This window comes from Babylonia areolata, chromosome 3 (genome assembly GCF_041734735.1).
Source record: "Babylonia areolata isolate BAREFJ2019XMU chromosome 3, ASM4173473v1, whole genome shotgun sequence".
In the NCBI taxonomy this organism is placed as follows: Eukaryota; Metazoa; Mollusca; class Gastropoda; order Neogastropoda; family Buccinidae; genus Babylonia; species Babylonia areolata.
In genome coordinates this window covers 15139638-15161400 of record NC_134878.1, presented here as the reverse complement: position 1 = coordinate 15161400, position 21763 = coordinate 15139638, and the positions used below count along the sequence as shown (strand labels likewise).

The window sequence follows — 21763 nt, the reverse complement described above, 5'->3', positions numbered from 1 at the left end:
AAAACTGCCGTTCAAATAGACTACCTTGGAATTTGGGGCGCTGGCACGAAACTTTCCAGCCGCGTACCTGTTCTGTTTATTTCTTTGCTTATTTATTTATTTATCTATTTATTGATCTATTTATTTTCTTATTTATTCTTTCATCTATTCATTCATTTATCGTTTAGTTTTCCCTCCACTGCCGTTCTTGTCTGTTTCCCTATAGTAAAAAAAAAAAAAAAAAAAGCGCACCTCTTTAACCCAGGTCATTAAAAGCACCAGAAGTCTTCTTCCAGAGAAGCAACACAGCAACCCCCACCCCCGCACCCTTCCACCCCCACCCCCCTACCCCGTGACAAGTCACTGAAGGCTGGGTCCGGGTCGTTGCCACGATGGGCCGTCAGTGTCGGTTCAGACAGTGACAGGGAGAATCTGATTGGTTCTGGAGTCTGCTCTGACCTCGTGACAGCACCTGCCACTCAGACTAAGTGCTTTTGGGAGTCCTCTTTTTTTCCGGTTTTTCTTTCTTTCTTTCTTTCTTTTTCTTATTTTGAGGGCACTTCACGCTACTCCTGTATGTGTGCTTATTGTCAATGATGTTTGACCCCACACAAATTAGAAAAAAAAAATCACCTACAGAAATCCCGTTACGATGAGGTAATTACAAACCTTGCGAAAGAACGAAACATGTTGCAGAACCCGGTTCTCGAAATGAAAACAGATCCAGTTTGCTGTGCATGTTGTAAAGAAACTGGGGGTTGAAAATGACTACAGCAATGGCTGCAATGCTTAACGAGAAGGCATCTAATCGGGATGATCTAGTACCTTGGGATGATACATTGTCTTTGAGAGAAGAAATAGATGATGGTGTCTTTTTTTATCTTTTTTTTTTTTTCGAAAGTGTGACCATAAATCGCTGAAAAGCCATGAACTGTAATGTGTGCTTATACCGGACCAAAATTTGATCATATATCACAGTCAGTACAAAAGATAATTTCCAGATGAAGTGATATTTATTGTAACGGTTCGATGTGCATCACAACCCCAATTTAAAGTGTACCTTTCTTACATTGTTCTGAAATTTTCACGTTCAGGCTTACACGCACAACGTATACCTATTTTCATGAGTCCGAATGAAATAATCCACTTTGCTCTCATTGATAGACTGGAGAATATAACGTAGAACTGATGTTTGCTGGTGACAAAATTAAGAAGTGGAGTGAATATTTATCTATTCATTCATTTATTTATCATTGATGCTTATTGTCGAGCCGACCGCATATGGCCACATCAGGACTTTAAAAAAGCTACATGAAAAATCGACCTAGTCAGTCCTGGGGTGAAAAAAAAGAGGAACTAAGCATGTTAGGCACAAGGACAGACATAATCGTGTACATCATCCAGGGACGTGCTTCTTGTGAGACATTTCCGTTAATTTTTCGACAGAGATTTGGAAGGGAAACACACACACACACACACACACACACACACACACACACACACACACACACACACACACACACACACACACACACACACACACACACTCAAAACAAAACAAAACAAAAAAACTATAGGCTACTGAGCACAAATACAGGCCCTTCATAATACACAAAATTATTCACAGTAACAGGTATGTAGCACCGAAATTGCCAACAGGTACCTCACATATTTGAGAGAGTGCAGGTGAAGTTAATGAAAGGCCCCATAGCCTTTTTTTACTGCCATGGGGGCAGTGTATTCATAGTTCAGTGTCCAGGCCTCGGCATAGGAAGGCGGGGCCCCATCCTCCCCTTCCGCCGCCGTATGAACCTTCCCCAACCGGAGTAAGGTAGGCCTACCCATTCACACCTGGGTGGAGTGAGGAAAGTTCGGAGTAAGGTGCCTGTCTTAAGGACACAACGCGATGCCGATTCGCGGAGTAAAGTGCCTTTCTCAAAGACACAACACCATGCCGAAACGGGGCCTCGAACCCTGTAGCTACTGATGAACACCTTGGCCCAATAAGACAGAAGGAAAAATAGATTCAACACAGTGAGAATACCCCCAATTTCAAGTCTAGAAGATGACAAACAATACTCCAGGCTTTCTAGAAAAAGAAAGCAAAAAAAAGCAAATGGACCAGCATCAAGGCAAAACATAGGAAAGGAAGACTAAGACGACATGAGGAGAAAGGAGAAAGCCAGAAACAAGGAGAGCGACAGAAAAGAGGAAATTTCTAGCAGCCAGAATTTCAGCAAGGTGAGAAGCATATATATATATATAGTAAAAGAGACCCTGGTATCCCCGCTTGGTATTGGATCGAGCGGTTAGCTGAGAAGAACTCTGTGAAGGAATTTATTGACTTCCTTTCCTCGCATCAGGCAGTTGGGAAACTGTGCATTTAATCGCATGCTTTTAGCTGTGGAACTTAACAATAGCTTGCAGTCCAGTGTTCCTAAAATGACAATATTATAATAATAGTGATGATAATAATAATAAGAAGAAAAGAACATTTGGCCGTACGCCCAGTCTGATGATATAACAGCCCTGAGCGTTTACAATGAAAAATGCTATGACGCGTGCATACTAAAAACACACAAATACACCCGCACGCACAGATCATCCCGTTCCAACTCCATCTCTCAAACCCACTCCACACAAAATGTAGACAAACGCGCGCGCGCGCACGCGCACATCCCGATATTGGCTATGGTTACTGGCTACTGATTGATATTGTTTGTTGTTGTTTTTTTCTACTGGAATGATTGTTATTGTAGCCTTTCTGATCGCGATGAATTAATGTCCGAGCTTTTTCTTCAATGGTTGTTTTTGATAATTTAGTTTCTCATGCATCGCTCCAAATGCATAACTTCCAGGGTATTGGAAAGGTGGTTTCATCGTGATTTATACACTGGCCTAAGTGTTGTTCTCCAATATATATTTCTCTCTCTCTCTCTCTCTCTCTCTCTCTCTCTCTCTCTCTCTCTCTCTCTCTCTCTGACACACAGGCACGCACACATGTGAAGAGACGTTTAGAGAAAGAACACACACACACACACACACACACACACACACACAACTTCAATCAATTATTTTCTGTATGTAACACACACACACACACACACACACACACGCGCGCGCGCGCACATGCGCACACACGCATACACACACATTCACATACTCGCATGCGTACACAGTAATTTCTTTTCCCTCCCTGTTTTTTTTTTTTTTTTCTTCTTCTTCTTCTTCTTCTTCTTCTTCTTTTCTTTTCTTTTCTTTTCTTCTTTTTCTTCAACCGTCGCCTAATATCACCTCTAGTGAAAAGACGTTCAACTAAAAGAACTGACGAACACACACACACACACACACACACACACACACACACACACACACACACACACACACACACACACACACACATGTATATGGGGAAGCATCCCACGCACAGCTAAGAACCGCCTGGCTCACTGTGAGCACCTAGCAGGGGTTGGATGCGAAGCTATCACTGCAGCTCACAGGGCCGCTCAGAAAACGTAGTGTGCCTGACACTGCATGTATGTATAGGTGCGTGCGTACGTGCGTGTTTGTGTGTCTGTGTGTGTGATAGTGTGCACGTGCGCGCGCGTGCCGTGTTTGTGTGTGTGAGTGTGTGCGTGTGCGTGCGCACGCACGAGAATGTCATTGTGTGACTCTGTGTGTGTGTGTGTGTGTGTGTGTGTGTGTATGCGTTAATGTCATCGTGTGATTGTGTGTGTGTGTGTGTGTGTGTGTGTGTGTGTGTGTGTGTGTGTATGCGTTAATGTCATCGTGTGATTGTGTGTGTGTGTGTGTGTGTGTGTGTGTGACGGTGTCATTGTGTGTGTGTCAGTGTGTGTGCGCGCGCACGTGAGTGATTGTACGAATGTCTGTATTCGCGTGCTTGCGTGCATGTCGCCCTTCTCGTTCAATATCATATAAATCCTTAGTATAATTGATTTTTCGGCATCACATGAATATTTAATTTTTTTGTGTCAATGGTCGATACTTCTATAGCTCCCTACCTCACTGACACACGCCGCTCTCCTCTTGTGTACAAGGCTTTTCGTCTGGGATCGATATTGCTGGAGCAGGTGCGGTATGTGTCCTGTAATGTACAGAGACAAGTCTCGCATGCAGTTCGTGATACCTGGTCAAGGACATAGGCCTACCTGCAAGTGTGCCAGTGTGTGTGTGTGTGTGTGTGTGTGTGTGTGTGTTTGTGTGTCAGTGCGTGTGTGTGTGTGTGTGTGTCATGTCAGTGTGTGTGTGTGGTGTGCGTGCGTGTGAATAGAATAGAATAAGGTTCATGACCGTATACAAATCATGATATTCTATTTAAAAAATCAGTGTATGTATATACAGTAATAGTCTCAGTGATTTCAGTGTGTGTGTGTGTGTGTGTGTGTGTGTGTGTACGTGCGCACCCGCGGCGTCAGTGTGTGTGTGTGTGTGTGTGTGTGTGTGTGCCAGTGTGTACGTACGTCAGTGTGTGTGTGTGTGTGTGTGTGAGTGTGCCAGTGTGTACTGCGGACGTGCGTGTGTGTTTGTGTGTGTGTCGCCCACACGACGGACTGACCGACCGTGCAATAAGTTATACTGTAGATGATTTGTCACGGTCACCGTTGCTGAATATGCCAGCAGACTGAATCAGTTTATTACCTTCCGTTCACGCTGTTCTATCTATCTATACAGGTACCTTGCTGAACTTGAACTGTGTCGATGCCCTTACCGTGCTCTGCCGGTGCGGGATTTTTGTTGTTGTTGTTGAATTAAATCTGAATTGCATTCACACCGAATTGTGCATTGGCTTCATCATTGACCAGGGCCGGGATCTTTGATATCCTTGACAGTTAGCCGGGGCATACAGCGAATTGGACCAGTATCCATTCTTGATCCTTCATCTCTTTTTTTTTTTTCTTTCTTTCTTTCTTTCTTTCTATTTTTTCTTTCTTTTTTTTCTTTTTCTAATTAAAAAAAAAAAATCTTTTAGGGTGATGTTGGTGATAGTTGTGACTTTTTTTTTTCTTTTTGGTCATTTGTGAGTCAGTGCAAGCGCAGATTTTCCAGCTCAAAGTTGTAAGTGGGGGGTATGGACTGGGTTCATTTTTGGTCAGTTTTGGGTGCGGATATCTGACTGAAATGATCGTCACAATCTTTTCGTTCTCCTGCTTGCATGAAGAGCTCTCTTCAGTCGCCAACAAGTCCACGCGAGTTTTCAGTGTACGGGACGCAACTCTTGATTATTCTCCTGACTTGGAATCCGTCCACTCGGAAGTTGCTACCTGAGTGACGTCACAGTTTTGAAGGTAACGAACAATAACAAGGCTTGGGTACCTGTGTTGAAAGGTTGGTCAGCATTGTGTTTCAAACTGATAGACTGAACGCGAATGTAGAGATAGTGTTAAAACAGACTGCATTAAGGCAAATGTAACTCGGGTAGGTGTTAAACCTGTCGAATGCACTAGTTTTATACCCCATTAATTTTGTTTGTCGTTCCGTGTTTGGGACGTCCGCCAACACAGAACTCTTCCCAATTGGTGAGTGACGTTGGATGTATTGATTTTTTTTTCCGATGCAGGAATCCATATGTTGCGATCGAACCACAGGCGGACATTGTAGTTTTGGGGTACAAGTTTAGACCTTGGCTGACTCCCAAAGATTACCAAACACTTGTAACTCAGTATCAAAATAAGTTCCATGACTAATAGTAATGTATAACATGGAGAGAGAAAATGCAGGTACAGCACAGGAATCTCAAACCCTAAAATAAGATGGTAAGTGCTCGTGAGATGTTTTTGTTTCCATAACCCACTGTCATTGTCATGGGAGTTGTATTATATTTTGATGCATTGTATGCACATAGTGACATACCCAGAGAATGAGAAATACTTAGAATAGGGGTTCAGGCACTGCATCGCTAGTGTGTACCATGTATCTATATTTAGGTACTGCCAGCATTCTCGGATGAGGGAACACATGGGACTCTATGCATGCATATTTTATCTTTTGCACAGACATGCAGGACAATGCATGGTGACTTGGCTAATCAGGAAAATTCTCATCTCTTCACCTGCCAGGCAATGCTGAGATTATATGAATGAGATTTTGGAACACACACACACACACACACACACATGCGTGCACACACACACACACACACACACACAGAGGCGTTATTGTTGTGTCTATAAACCTTTCATTAATGGTTTTCATGACAAATAAATATGATTCTGATGATTCACGCACACTCTCTCTCTCTCTCTCTCTCTCTCTCTCTCTTTCTCTCTCTCTTTCTCTCTCTCTCTCTCTCTCTCTCTCTCTCTCTCTCTCTCTCTCTCTCTCTCTCTCTCTCTCCCCTATTGAAAATATAGTTAAAATCATATTTTTTAAAATACTTTAATTAACAAAACTATGCATGAGATGCAGATTATGTAGTGTCATCCACCATTCCCAACCTTTTACTTGAAAAGACTTGAAGAAACATTCTGGAAAAATCATTCAAGAACATTACTGCATTAATTATTCAAGTTATGAGCAAACATGTGACAATCGTCTGAATAATGTAACACAAAATTTTCTCATTTTTGTCCATATCTGTTGGCCATAAAAATTTAGGCTTGTTACCTGTGCTGTACTGAATGTGTGAATATCAGTCATCACACTTTAGTTTAACAGCACTTTTTTCTTTCTTTCTTTTTTTTTTTTTTTTTTTTACCATAAACAAAAGTTATTGTAACATATAATAATCTTCATTGATATTTATTGGTGATTGAATTGTATACCTGTTTAACTTAGCTAATATTTTAGTGTCAATGACCCATAGTTTTTCTTACCTAGTCAACATCAGTTTTATTTCTTTAGTTCTTGTGGTCCATATTTTCACGAATGTTAATGTTCTAAAAGTGATTGTGCTTGGCGTGTTTAATGTGTTATGTGTACTTGAGCGAAAAGACAAAATCTCTGTGCATTTACAGACATTAAAGTTGTATCACATCTTATCTCTCTAATCTTTTCTTTTCTTATCAGATTTTCTTAATTTTATTTTATATCCTATCCTGTATCTCCTCTGATCAAAACTGTTGCATTTCACTTTCAATTGTAAGGTACCCAGAGAAGAGTTTATGAATAGTTTCGTTCGTTTATTTATTTATAATATAGTCTGTTCATCTAAGATGATGATATTAGACTGAAAATAAATGATATTATTATCATTTGGATTATTATCATTTCTATCATAATGATGATTGTTATTATTAATTAGAAATCGACATTTCTGTATATTCGAATGAAAAGGGGGGTGGAGGGGAGGGGGTGTGGTGGGGGTGGGGGCAGGGGACTAAGAAAGGAAGAGACAGACAGACAGAGAGAGAGAGAACAGAATGTGGAAAAGATAGAGTACAGAATCTAAAATGGTGAGTGTGTGTGTGTGTGAATAGAAACACTGTTATTGTTCTCTTTTTTTTTTTTTTCTTTTTTTTTTTTTTTTTTTTTTTCTTTACTTTTTCTTTTTTGTTGGTGGTGGTGTTTTTTCTTTTTGTATTTTAGTGGTGTTTATCACTATTGATATCATGAGTATAAGGAGCGATTTGTATATTATCCAGTGTGGTTGCTACTACTTATCTTGGTACTGCTGCAACTACTGCTACAAAGAGCATGGAGAAGCTAGTTTCTTTGAATAGCAATAATTTTCCCAATGTGAATGGTCGTAAGATAAATATTGTTTGGGTTTTTTTAAAGAAATGACAGTTGAATTGTGTGTGTGTGTGTGTGTGTGTGTGTGTGTGTGCTTTAGATGTGTGTGTTGTTGTTTTTTCAACTTTAAAACCCAGATGGTATTTCAATATTGATTGTTATTCATTCCTTCCTTTTGTCACTCTCAGGGATGCCAGCAGCATAGCCTTTTGACCCACAAGTTCTAGCAACAGTCACTTCCAAGACAGAGCATTTATTTCATTATTGATTGTTATCTGTTCCTTCCTTTGTCACTCTCAGGGATGCCAACAGTATAGCCTTTTGATCCACAAGTTCTAGCAACAGTCACTTCCAAGACAGAGCATTTATTTCAGTATTGATTGTTATCCCTCCCTCCCTTTGTCACTCTCAGGGATGCCAGCAGCATAGCCTTTTGACCCACAAGTTCTAGCAACAGTCACTTCCAAGACAGAGCATTTATTTCATTATTGATTGTTATCTGTTCCTTCCTTTGTCACTCTCAGGGATGCCAATAGCATAGCCTTTTGACCCACAAGCTCTAGCAGCAGTCACTTCCAAGACGGAGCACTGACCAGTCGCTTCCAAGAAGGGCAGCACTCAAAAAGGAACACCAGAGAAACTCGGTCAGAATGTCATCCATGATGCGGAATTACCTGCAGCCGGATGAAGACATCCGGGAACTGTACGGTGGCCACACCCACTCGGACAAACATCAGAGGCTTCTGAGAATGATTCTTCTCTCTGTTTTGTCCATTGTCTTGGTGAGCAAAACACATATATATATATATATATATATATGTGCGTGTGTGTGTGTGTATATATGTATATGTATATCGTGTATATGTATGTGTGTATTTGTGTATAGATCATATATATATATAGAGATAAGTATATATAGCATTGCATGAATAAGGCACCCAGCCAAAATTCAATTTAAATCAAAAGAAACATTGACTTCAGACTTGCCTTGTTCAGTAATTTTTTTTGTTTATTATTTAAAAAATATATTTTCACTGGAAAAGAAACAAACAACCCCCTACCTCAAAAACAAAAACATGCATATTTGTCTCTTACCTATGAATGACCAAAAAATAAAAAAATAAAAAACTTTAAAAGAAATTTTAAATAAATTGTAGTGACTAGATAAATCCTTAATGATTTCTCCTCTTTTTTTTTTTTTTTTTTTTTACCCTATTTTCCAATTTGCACATAGCCCCCCCCCCCCACCCCCCTTCCCCCACTCACCCTCCCTCACAAAACCAACATGCTCAAGCAAGTATTGAGTGTAAGGGAGGTAACTCATGATATTCTTGTGACCTCTGTTCCAACGAAATGATTGCACTGTATTGTACTGTTATTGCATTGTATTACTCTGTGTCACAACAGATTTGTCTGTGTTTAGATCTCCGCAGGGAGAGCAGGTCGCTACAGTGCATCGTCACCCCCTTTGTTGTTTTTTTTTGCCTGCATGTGGTCGCATCTGCTTGCAATGTCTACTGGCTCCGTTGCACCACTTACACCCTCTCTGCAAATGATATTTGTTTGGGGAGGAAGGTGGCAGAATTGCTGACAAGTTTATCTGCCAGTAGAGCGTCTGTGAAGGTCTGAGTTCAGTTCCTGCTCTAGCCCTTTATAATAATGGTATTTATATAGCGCTGAATCTTGTGCAGAGACCAATCAAAGCGATTTCGCACCAGTCATTCACACGCATGCATAACTCTAAAACTGTAGAAACTAAAGACAAGGAGGAGGCTGGCAAGGGAGGCTCATTTGTGAAGAGGTGCATTTTAAGGCCAGACTTGAAAGAGCTGAGTGTGGAGACTTGACGAAGCGAAAGAGGGAAGTTCATTCCAATTGAAAGGTCCAGAGACAGAGAAAGAACAGCGGCCAACAGTCGAGTGTTTGAATCTGGGTGTTTGAACCTTTCTCCCAAGTTTGACTGGAAAATCAAACTGAAGGCCAAGTCATTCAGATAAGGTGATAAACCAAGGATCCATATGCAGCATGCACTTTGCGAATGGAAAAAGAACCCATGACATCCTAAGCATTGTCCTCTGGCAAAAAATTCCGAAGAAGAAATCCACTCTGTGGGTGGATGTATAGATTTGTCTGAATGCAGTGACACCAAGCGTTGTCCTCTGGCAAAAAATTCTGTAGAAGAAATCCACTCTGTGGATGGATGTATAGATTTGTCTGAACACAGTGACACCAAGCGTTGTTCTCTGGCAAAAAAATTCTGTAGAAGAAATCCACTCTGTGGATGGATGTATAGATTTGTCTGAATGCAGTGACACCAAGCGTTGTTCTCTGGCAAAAAATTCTGTAGAAGAAATCCACTCTGTGGATGGATGTATAGATTTGTCTGAACACAGTGACACCAAGTGTTGTTCTCTGGCAAAAAAATTCTCTAGAAGAAATCCACTCTGTGGATGGATATAGATTTGTCTGAATGCAGTGACACCAAGCGTTGTCCTCTGGCAAAAAAAAAAATCCTATAGGAGAAATCCACTATGTGGATGTATGGATTTGTCCTGAACACATTGACACACCACTGTGAGAAACTGAAAATTTTTCCTGTCCAAAAAAGGTGGGGGGTCTGGCCATTCTGGGCATCGGGATCTGGACGCTGGAAGCGGAGTACGGCAGCAAGCAGTTGTCGAAGCTGATCGATGAGGACCTGTACAAGGTGGACTCCTACCTCATGATCATCACGGGCGCCGCCATCATCGCCATCACCCTGCTTGGCTTCTGCGGTGTCTTCACCCGCTACAAGTGCATCATGGGATTGGTGAGTGGAGGGTTCGGGGGGGGGGGGGGGGGGGGGGGGGTGAATGTGAAAGGTCCTGTAGCCCTTTAGCGGCAAACAGGGGGGGCAGTGAATTCATAGCCACTTTAGGAAGATTGGGCCTGATCCTCTTTCATGGTGTGAATCTAGGTGTTATATATATATATATATGTGTGTGTGTGTGTGTGTGTGTGTGTGTATGTGTGTGTGGAGAGAGAGAGAGAGAGAGAGAATTGATGCATCTACTCTGTCTCTGTGTGTACCTGTTTTAGAATACAAATACACAAAAGTGACATACTGACCAAATTATCATGTTCATTAAAAATTGTTTTTAAAAAATGTATTGTGTGTTTGCAGCATCTGGGCTTGCTGGCCTTCATGTCGGTGATGCTGTTTGTGGCAGGCATTTTGGGATATGTCTTGCTGGGTGAGGTATGTATAATTATAGGCTTTCTGCAGCCTTGACCTACTTTTGCTATGTGACACATATCTTCAGGGAAGTTATAGGGTATTACACCATAGTATCTAACTGGGAAGAGGGGGCAATATATATGTCCATATATATTTCTGTGCATAATGTGAGTGAGTGATTTGCTTTTGTTATTTAGTGGTTCATTCTCTGCAAGTCAATATCTGTTAATTGAAATTGTATGTCTGCAGAGATTCCACTGACTACTGTTGTGTGTGTGTTACCTGCGTCGGTCTTTTTTGTTGTTGTCTTTTTGTTGTTGTTGTTGTTGGTTGATGTTGAGCTGAGATGAGGCATTTATTGATGTTACGGATTTTACAGACCAGCCAGAGAATTAATGGGAGAATGAAGACAAGCTGAATTACATGTGATGGCTTTGTGTCCTTTTTTTCTGCAAAAAAAAAGATCCAGGACTTAGGACCTGAGACAAATAACTGATTTGTTACGACCAGCTGTTTAGTCCTTCCCCTGTAACCAGCGCATGACCTTTGTCATGTTTTAGTGTGCATTTTGGACTTCGCTGTGGGCTGAGAGATTTTGTGGTGTCTTCTTCTTTGTTCGTGGGCTGCAACTCCCACGTTCACTCGTATATACACGAGCGGGCTTTTACGTGTATGACCGTTTTTACCCCGCCATGTAGGCAGCCATACTCCGCTTTCGGGGGTGTGCATGCTGGGTATGTACTTGTTTCCATAACCCACCGAACGCTGACATGGATTACAGGATCTTTAACGTGCGTATTTGATCTTTTGCTTGCGTATACACACGAAGGGGGTTCAGGCACTAGCAGGTCTGCACATATGTTGACCTGGGAGATCCGAAAAATCTCCACCCTTTACCCACCAGGCGCCGTCACCGAGATTCGAACCCGGGACCCTCAGATTGAAAGTCCAACGCTTTAACCATTCGGCTATTGCGCCCATCATTTTGTGGTGTAAGGGAGGAGCCTGTATTGTGTTGTGTTGTGTTGTGTTGTATTACTATTTGTGTTAACAGATATCTGTGTGAAATTAGTGTTGCTCTCCCTAGGGACAGAGTGCCACTACAGTGCCGTGCTTCAGAGTGGATTTTTGACTCACTTGTGTAAACAAAGTGAGTCTATGTTTTAACCCGGAGTTCGGTTGTCTGTGTGTGTGTGTGTGTGTGTGTGTCTGTGTGTCCGTGGTAAACTTTAACATTGACATTTTCTCTGCAACTACTTTGTCAGTTGACACCAAATTAGGCATAAAAATAGGAAAAATTCAGTTCTTTCCAGTCATCTTGTTTAAAACAATATTGCACGTCTGGGATGGGCACAAAAAACAAAACAAAAAATGAAGCCGAATTATATGCAAACTGCATTTACTGTTATATATATTTTTTTTTTTGTATTCTCTAAACTTGGCACTTTGATCTGATATTCTGACCCAACAACAAGAACAGTCATTATTATCATTTTTTGTTCAGACAGGAACTTCTTTTGCTAAGCATGGAAATTTTATTTATTTTGCAAACGTTTTGGTGCAGATAGTAAAGAAGGGAAATTACTCTGTAATTATGCAAGGGGACTTAATTTGCTTTAAACTGATCTTTCTCATCTTAAACATTACATTTTGAAATTATACTCAATACATAAAAAGCTTGGATTTTTTTTTTTTTAAGTGTATCACAAGTGAGTCTTGAAGGCCTTGCCTCTCTTGTTCTACTTGAAATTTGCCATGAACAACCCTTTTGCTGCTGTGGGTTCTTTTAGGTGTGCTGAGTGCATACAACATATGGGACCTCCATTTATCATCTCATCCAATTGACTAGCGTCCAAACCACCACTTTGAAGGTCTTGTGGAGGGGGCAAAAATACTGGCAAGGGTAGGATTTGATCCAGCACGCTCAGATTCTTTCGCTTCCTGGGCAGAACAATAGGCCACAGTACTTTTTTTTTTTTTTTTTTTTTTGATGAACCTTTTTTAATTTCATTTTAGACAACGAAACCAAACATTGACACACGACCAGAAAAAAAACGCACAAAAAAACAACAAAATGGATAAACATCATCATTTCCTTACACTGAGTATATCATTCAATTATCCATACAAATACATACAAACTCACACACATGCACACATATGTACATACATACACATATAAACACAAACACACACTGCCACAAGCACACAAATCCACAGACATGCACACAAACATATCAGCACCTGTATACATGCACCTTCATCCACCGATGTCTGCATGTAATGTATACATTAAATGTCATAGAACACAGCACCCATACCTCATAGCATGTTCAAATAATCACACAGTACTATTTGTGGAAGCACAATTACTTTCCAGTTTCTGGAATGCCCTTCTGTCGTCAAGGCCTGCGTGAACCCCCCACTCAGCGGAATCATTGGTCTCCAGCCCCGCCCCTCCCCTCCCTCGTTAAAGGCTGGGGCTGTGCTGGTCAGGTGTGTTCCTGGGGACTGCTGCAGTGACTAGAATGGTTAAGATGGAGAACATGACAGTGTTCAGTTTGTTTGTTTTTTGTTTCATTTGGGGTTTTTTTGCCAGCCAACACTATAGTTTATGTGGGGTCTTTGCCCCTGACCTGACTGACTGGTGGTGATGTGTGTGGGCAGCTGGAGGACAAGGTGAAGGAGAAGATGGAGGATGTTCTGACGCACCAGTACGGCATCCAGAAAAGATCTCGCAGGATCACTGACGCGTGGGATGACATCCAGCAGTCTGTACGTCGTGTCTTTGCCAGCATCGGTCACTAGACGCTGTACATGCATGCACATGCACGTGTGCTCAAGCACACACACATGCACACAATGACATATATGCACACTCTCTCACTCACACACACACACTCTCATACTCACACACACACACGTGCATGCGTGCACGTTTGCATGCACACACATTTTCATACACAATTTGTATCAAGTTACAGTCACATGTCCACATACAGCACATGTTGTTAATAATTGTTAGCATAAATAAGAAAGTAAATTATATAACTTGAATTTAATGTTTAAGATAAGATGTAGAATTGTTACACCAATCGGTTTAAAGACAGCAGTTTACAAGTCAATAGAAAACTATACTGATTGTCTTAAAAGGTATGAGAGATGGCCAAAGGCTGGGGAGAAACTATATCAAGCTGTGCAAAATGTTGGGTCCGCCCTCCATTTATTACACCATAAAACCTTAGAGATGCATCAATAGATCATTATAAAAAGAAAAATTAAAAAAACAAAAAACAAAGAGGATGGCAACAGGGGTGGTTCTCTGGTGAAAGATGTGAGGTGTACCTGTATTCTCGTTTTACACATGCACTGCAGGATCAAATAAATATTCTAAGAGAATAAATTTGTGCCCAGGCATTCTTTAACACTGAGATGGAACTTTTCTCTTTAATAGAAACATTTGATTCATAAAACTGTTAAATTCCTGACAAGTACAAAGACGTTGAGTGATTTAAAGCAGTATCAGTAGCTGATTTTTATTGGGTTGGTTTTTTTGTTTTGTTTTGTTTTGTTTTTTGTTGTTGTTTTTTTTTGGTTATGAATAACTTTTTTTTGAAGTATCAATAATACAGGAACATGTAATTATAAAAACATTTCTTCTTGCACTGAGCAGTTGCAATGCCAAAAAAAAAGTAACTTGGTAATGTTGGGAAATGTCCAGTAGTTGTCCTTGCCTTTTACACACCAGACCAAGCCCATCCCAGACCACCAAGCCAACTCCATCTCACCCCCTGATTGTTCATGTTGTATCACTGTATCGTGTGTGTGTGCAGTTCAGTTGTTGTGGAGCCTATGGTGATGCCAACAGCTCAACATCATGGGCCCTGTACAAGTCCAGTCTGTGGTACACTGGAGGATACAACAGTGAGTTCTTGTCCATATGTTGGGTACTGCCCATACCTCCTGTTTGACACGTTGAGAGGATATGTGTGTGTGTGTGTGTGTGTGTGTGTGTGTGTGTGTGTGTGTGTGTGTGTGTGTGCATGCTTGATTCAGATAGGACAAAGACAGGGAATGGGGAAGTATATGTTATATGGCAGTGTGTGTACTTGATACAGCTGCACAGTTCTGTGACAAAGTGTAGGTTATATTGGTTTTGACAGCATATTCTTCAGACATTTAGCATTGTGGCAGTGTGTGTATGAATCAGTTTTGTATACAAAGACCACACTGATTCAACCAGTATCACTCTGTGATCATCAAGACCCAGTGCGGACAGGCTGGGCATGTCATCTCTGCAAAAAGCAGCACCACATGTCCACACACCTGCTGTATGGAGAACTTGCTTGTGGCAAAAGACACCAAGGCTGACCAGAGAAAAGTTACAAACACTCTATCAAAGCTTCCTTTGGTGCAAGAAAAAAAGTCCAGAAGCAGGAGGATTATGCACAAGATTGAATGTGTCGGCGAGCCTCTGTCTGTTAAGCCTCAACCAGTTTTGAGAGAGGCCTGGCATAAGAGATTTATTGCTGTCAGGGAACAACGCAACAGTGCAACACTGGCGGTCATCACGACGACCAACTTCCAGCGTCCCAGCTGCTCCATAGACTGCACTTCCGGTTCGGGCTTGCAGAGCCACCTTCCAGTTCATCAATTAATTGCTTTGTCATAGGCGATGATGCATGGTGTTGTGGTTTGTTAGAGTGCACCGTGCAGCCCAGCAAGTATGTCTTCAGCATTCAGGGTTTCTGTCGTGGTTACCTCACCCTTAGCTCATGGCCCAAAGACCTGCACTGTGGTCTTCTGGCTACCTAACATCAGTGGTTCCCTGTGGACTGTCCGTGCTCAGACTGCGATAGATGAACCCAGATTTGACCCTGTATGGGGATTCGAAATGAGCAGAGCGTGAGTAATGCCACTGAAACAGTGCTGATGATGGGGCAGTAAAAAAATTATTTTAAAAAACAAGAAAGAGAGAGAGAGAAAGACCTGCTGTGTGAATGCAGGGCAATTGTTTCTCCAAGAACCCCACCTATGGGCTAGAGGTTATAGCACACCACTTGAACGCATGATGAACCTGTCATAGGACACATGGGGTATTTCAGCCAGTGCAACGGTGCCACCTGTTGCACTGCCCTGTCCTGATAGGAACATCACCCACTGACCAGGAACTGCGAATATTGCAGTTAACCTTACATCTGAGGGCCATCTCCTTGTCCACCATATGGGGACCTGCCGAGTCGGGGATAGTTGCCCCACTATTGATTAGGGAGTAACCTGGCAGTGATCACAGCGACCAGCTTCCAGCACCCCAGCTGCTCCAGACTCTGCACTTCTGGAATAGGTTTGCAGAGCCACCTTCCAGTTCATCAGTGAATCGCAGAAATGAATTGTGCAATGGATCTGCAGCATATGCTTTTAAATACCTGGCAGGTGTGTTAATTTGATACCCATTATGCAGTGATAGAGGCTCGTGTTGGTTTTGGCAGCTTGTGCTTCATACATCTGGTACTGATCATTAGTGTTTGTACCTGAGTAAGAATTATCAGGTGGTACTATTGTGTAAGTTTTTTTTAGCATGTATTTTAGATGTCGTGTTACCCTTACTAACCCAGTTATAATACAAACGTGTGCGATATCTCACAGATTCTCAGGCATGATACAAACGTGTGCGATATCTCACAGATTCTCAGGCATGATACAAACGTGTGCGATATCTCACAGATTCTCAGGCATGATACAAACGTGTGCGATATCTCACAGATTCTCAGCCATGATACAAACGTGTGCGATATCTCACAGATTCTCAGGCAGGATACAAACGTGTGCAATATCTCACAGATTCTCAGGCATGATACAAACATGTGCGATATCTCACAGATTCTCAGCCCACCTCTTTTGGTTTGCCTCCCTTTCCAGACAACAGCCTGGTGCCGGAGAGCTGCTGTGATGCCAGCATCCAGTTCATGGATCAGTGCACGGGCAAGGTCGCTGGGGTGGGCCCCCCAACACATGGTCCTCCCATTGATTTCCCCCTGTCAGCTCTCAACTATACCTTGTACACCAAGGTGAGTGAGTTCGCGTCTGGGGGTCAAATTTTTTCTTGTTATTTAAAAAAGGGGAAAATGTATTGGCGACAGTAGGAATTGCAAGTGTGTGTTATGAATTTCTAATTTTGGTAGGTGTCAAATGGTGTATATGTGTGATGACCAGGAGGTAAGTTGAACACTTTTTGAGTTATTTAGATGTTGTCTTGTCCCTCTTTTTATTTCCTCTTCTGTGTTTATGGGCTGCAACTCCCACACTCACTCGTCTGTACTAGTGGACAGCCAAGACTTGGGGGATAAATGTGGAAAAAGTCTACTCTTCATTTCCTTCCAGTAGCTCCTTCCCCACCACCCCTCCACAAAAAAAAAGGAAATATGGGAATCTTCACTCATGTCTAGTTTAATTTGGATTTTTTTAACAACTTACCATCATCCACATGAAAACCATTTTTTACTCTTTTTATATCTTCTTTTTTTTTCATTCAGTGACAAGAAAAGAAGCCTGAATTATTTCGTGCAGAAAAAAAAGTCATCTGAATTTGTAACTCCACAGGATGCTGATAAAATCTGTTTTGAGTGAGGGGTGGTGTGGGACGGTGAATAATTATTAATTATATCTGGAGAACCTGAAACAAACCTTGTCTTTTCCTTTGGCCATGGGGTGTCCCTGAGGGTCTCTGATTCCCAGTCCCACCCTTTCTCTCCTGTTACGAAAATCAAACTGAGCGTCTGATAATTTTTTATGAGACAATAAACTGAGGTGCCATGTGCAGCACATACATATGGGGTGATGGCCTAGAGGTAACGCGTCCGCCTAGGAAGCGAGAGAATCTGAGCACGCTGGTTCGAATCACGGCTCAGCCACTGATATTTTCTCCCTCTTCACTAGACCTTGAGTGGTGGTCAGGACGCTAGTCATTTAGATGAGATGATAAACCGAGGTCCCATGTGCAGCATGCACTTAGTGCACATTAAAGAACCCACGGCAACAAAAGGGTTGTTCCTGGTAAAATTCTGTAGAAAAATCCACTTCAATAGGAAAAACAAATAAAACTGCACGCAGGAAAAAAAAAAATTTTTAATGGGTGGCGCTGTAGTGTAGCGACACGCTCTCCCTGGGGAGAGCAGCCCGAATTTTACACAGAGAAATCTATTGTGATAAAAAGAAATACAAATACCGGTACTTTGCATACTGTAAAAGAATCCACAGCAACAAAAGGGTTGTCCTCTGGTAAAATTCTGCATAAGAAATCCACTCTTGGTAGGTACGCAAATATATATTAAGCATGCGCTCAAAACCTGACTGAGCGCATTGCGTTATGCTGCTGTCAGGCATCTGCCTGGCAGGTGTGGTGCAGTGTACATGGATTTGTCACCATGATGTCGCCTCCTGAAACTGAAACCAACCAAATATTCTGTAGGAAAAGTGGGTTGCTTTCAGTGCCACCAACTGAATGTTCGGTCAGAAGCCTCTCGTTATGCATTTTTAATTGGAAATCTGCAGAAGTTTCAGAAAACAGTGAGCACCAGTCAGAAAGCTTGATATGTCTACTTTGATTATTCACAAGAAGCAGCATCCAGTCGCACTTTGTATGGTCATTCCTGAATATTATTGTAAATATCCCTCTCAGAACTTCAGATATATGCATCTCTTTTTCTTTTCTTTGTTTTTTTCATTTGATTTAAATGTCAGTGAATATGTTCAGAAATGATATGAGTTTATTTCACTTTCACTCATTGCTAACCCGTGTATTAGATTAACTTAAAATTGTCAGAAATTGAAAGACTGTCCATTTTGCTTCCATAAAGTATGGGTTATGTATATCATGCAACAGTTTGCATGCTAGCATTTTAAGATTATTTTTAAATTATTATTTATTATTATCTTCCGCAACTGGTAATCGGTTGGAACAGGAGAGAAGGAAAGTGTGTCGGTGAAAGGGTTAAAATGAAGACCTGAAGGACTGTTGTGTGCATTGTTTCAGGGCTGTTTTGATGCTTTGGAGACTTACCTGAGTTACACGGGGGTGGTCATCGGCACATGCGCAATAGTTGTGGGTGTCTTCATGGTGAGTTTTGTTGACTAAATCTTTTGTTGGGGCCCCTTTAACCCTTTCACCTCCAAGCTCACATTTCAGCACCAGTCAGGAAGAGCACATATGCAACCATATCATGGGTTTGTTACCTGCGAACCTACCACTCCTCTTCTTCTTTTCTTCTTCTTCATTCGTGGGCTGCAACTCCCATGTTCACTCGTATGCACATGAGTGGGCTTTTATGCGAATGACCGTTTTTACCCCACCAGGCAGCCATACTCCGTTTTCGGAGGTGTGCCTGCTGAGTATGTTCTTGTTTCCATAACCCACCGAACTTTGATATGGATTACTGGATCTTTAATGTGCGCATTTGATCTTCTGCTTGCGTATACACTCGAAAGGGGTTCAGGCACAAGCAGGTCTGCACATATGTTGACCTGGGAGACCGGAAAAATTTCCACACTTTACCCACCAGGCGCTGTTCCCGAGATTCGAACCTGGGACCCTTGGATTGATAGTCAAACGCTTTAACCGGTCGGCTATAGCGCCCGTCAAACCTACCACTCAATTTTTTATGTAGGATAAGAAATATTTACACATCACAGGGGAGTCCCCAGTTATTGTTAGACGCCATCTTTTCTGTACTTCTGGCACCAGGGAGTGTTGCTGCACACTGAATTGACTCGTGATGAAAGGGTTAAAGCCTCTGGCTGGACCGTAAGCAACATTTGAATCTTTTGCTGGTTATGTGTGATTTTCCTTCCATGTGATACAGAATTTTAGCACTATTGTGGGAAAAATTAGCCATTGTATTTTATTTATTGATTAATTCAAACACCTGTTCTCATGCTGATCCACCATTTACAATCTTGAGGGCTGACTTCTGCAGTGGCAGTCATCATTTTGCCTCTATATTTCGGGGATTTTTTGTAAGATTTTTGCATGTGCAAAGTCTTCAAAAGAGCGTTTAATACAGAAGAGAGGCTAGAAATTTGACAAAGACAGCTTGATCAAAATGGAGAGAATGTTAGCAGACTGAAGCTGACACCACGATGGTTTTTTGATTGATTGATATGGATACTTATGTAGCGCCTATCCTCGGGTCGGAGACCAAGCTCTGAGCGCTTTACAAACACAGGGTCATTTGTACAACAGGCTGCCAACTGGTAGAGCCAACTGACGGCTGCCACTGGGCGCTTATCATTCCTTTCCTATGTCATTCGGTCAGATTTCAATCCCGCACACATACACACTCAGACAGACATGTAATATTTTACATGTATGATAGTTTTTGTTGTTGTTTTTTTACCCCGCCATGTAGGCAGCCATACTCTATTTTCTGGAGTGTGCATGCTGGGTATGTTCTTGTTTCCATAACCCAAGAACATGGATTACGGGATCTTTAATGTGCGTATTTGATCTTCTGCGTGCGTATACATATGAAGGGGGTTCAGGCACTAGCAGGTCAGCACATATGTTGACCTGGGAGCTCAGAAAATCTCCACCCTTTACCCACCAGGCACTGTCACGAAGATTCGAACCCAGGACCCTCGTATTGAAAGTCCAACGCTTTAACCTTTCAGCTGTTGCACCCATCACATTGTTTTGCAAGCAGAGCAGTAAGTTTGAATTCCTTGTGTGCACTGTTACAGCTGGTGGAACTGGTGCTGTCTATCTGCATGTACCGTACGATGCTTGGCCAGTGAGTTGGGGCAGCAAGCATGAGCACCACGACTGCAACTTTGACAGAGCCCTTCACTGCTGAGGTTTTTATGCACCAGTCTCTTCAACGGCTGTGATCTGCTGTGAATCAGGTTTTGTGTTTTCTTCAAAGAGATTTTTGCTCTTTTATCAGCAACATTCCATTTTTAAGTTGTATTTAGTTAGTTAAATAATGATAGTAATGAATGGCATTTGTGTAGCGCATTTCTTCTGGTAAATTTGGATTTAATTACACATACTTAACCGTGACCCAACTAGTGCAGACTCCGGCAGGGGTCTGACATTCCTGTCCTGTGCAAACTATCCGCCCATGCGGAGCAGACGAAACTACGGCCGATAACCTCCCGGAAGTAGGTAACCTCCCCTTTGTCCCACTGGTTCTCGCCCTCTTTTTCCGGCAGCCATCATGACTCCTGTACCTGTGCTCTTCATACGGCTAAGTTTTTTCGTATTTTCTGTCTGTCTGTCGATTCTCTGGCGTTCTTGTTTGTGGTCAAATTATGTCTCCAACCAGGTCACATAATTATGTAGCTCGATTGGGGAATCGTGCTAAAATTAAAGCGCGATCGCAATCGATTCGCTGACACTCTGGGCCCTCTACTCCTGGCCCTCTAAACAACGCCAACCCGCCGCCTTCTCCACTTCCTCCGCTCCCTCCGGTCGACTCCAGACCTCCGCCACCTCCTCTGATGACTTCTAGAGGTTTGTGGTCACATACTCAGGTCAGTGTTACCTTTCATGTCATTTTTATCGATCCGCGAACTCACTCGACGCGATCCGCGTTTTCTCGGCCCTGCCAGTCGGCAGTGTACGAGTCGATCTCCTCTATCTCTTTACCATACCCACAGTTGCACCAATGGAATGGCCACAATCCCTTGTGAAAAAAAAAAAAAAAAAAGGCAGCTTGTCTTGGATCCGCACGTTAGACTGGGCCCTATGTGCGATGCGTCCGTGGTGGCGGCCGTGACATCGGATCACACGACCCCCCACGCGGCTTGCCTCGACCGTCTCGGATCCAATAGCGACCGAGGCGTGTAGGGATGCCCTCCCCTGGTGTAGGGAGGAAGGTG

The 21763-nt window shown here is 42.2% G+C and overlaps 1 protein-coding gene across 3 annotated transcripts; it reads left to right on the top strand.

Annotated features, from left to right (window-relative positions):
- Positions 1–5270: 5270 nt before the first annotated feature.
- On the top strand, positions 5271–20917 carry LOC143279764 (CD151 antigen-like). Of its 3 annotated transcripts, none has more exons than XM_076583892.1 (9): positions 5271–5325; positions 8196–8453; positions 10280–10480; positions 10835–10909; positions 13556–13663; positions 14722–14812; positions 16808–16956; positions 18921–19004; positions 20624–20917. In XM_076583892.1, the coding sequence occupies exons 2-9, from the start codon at positions 8322–8324 to the stop codon at positions 20675–20677; spliced, it is 894 nt and encodes a 297-aa protein (XP_076440007.1). In that variant the 5' UTR covers positions 5271–5325; positions 8196–8321; the 3' UTR covers positions 20678–20917. The 3 variants fall into 3 exon arrangements, with proteins under 3 accessions (XP_076440007.1, XP_076440008.1, XP_076440009.1); XM_076583893.1 differs by lacking the exon at positions 5271–5325 and adding an exon at positions 5372–5516; XM_076583894.1 differs by lacking the exon at positions 5271–5325 and adding an exon at positions 5733–5753.
- Positions 20918–21763: the final 846 nt, after the last annotated feature.

Excerpts from the sequence above, each read along its gene's own strand:
- LOC143279764 (XM_076583892.1), top strand. The coding sequence starts at position 8,322 with ATGTCATCCATGATGCGGAATTACCTGCAGCCGGATGAAGACATCCGG. Across the intron at positions 10,481-10,834 it reads ACAAGTGCATCATGGGATTG|CATCTGGGCTTGCTGGCCTT; the intron begins GTGAGTGGAGGG and ends GTGTGTTTGCAG. Across the intron at positions 14,813-16,807 it reads GTACACTGGAGGATACAACA|ACAACAGCCTGGTGCCGGAG; the intron begins GTGAGTTCTTGT and ends CTCCCTTTCCAG.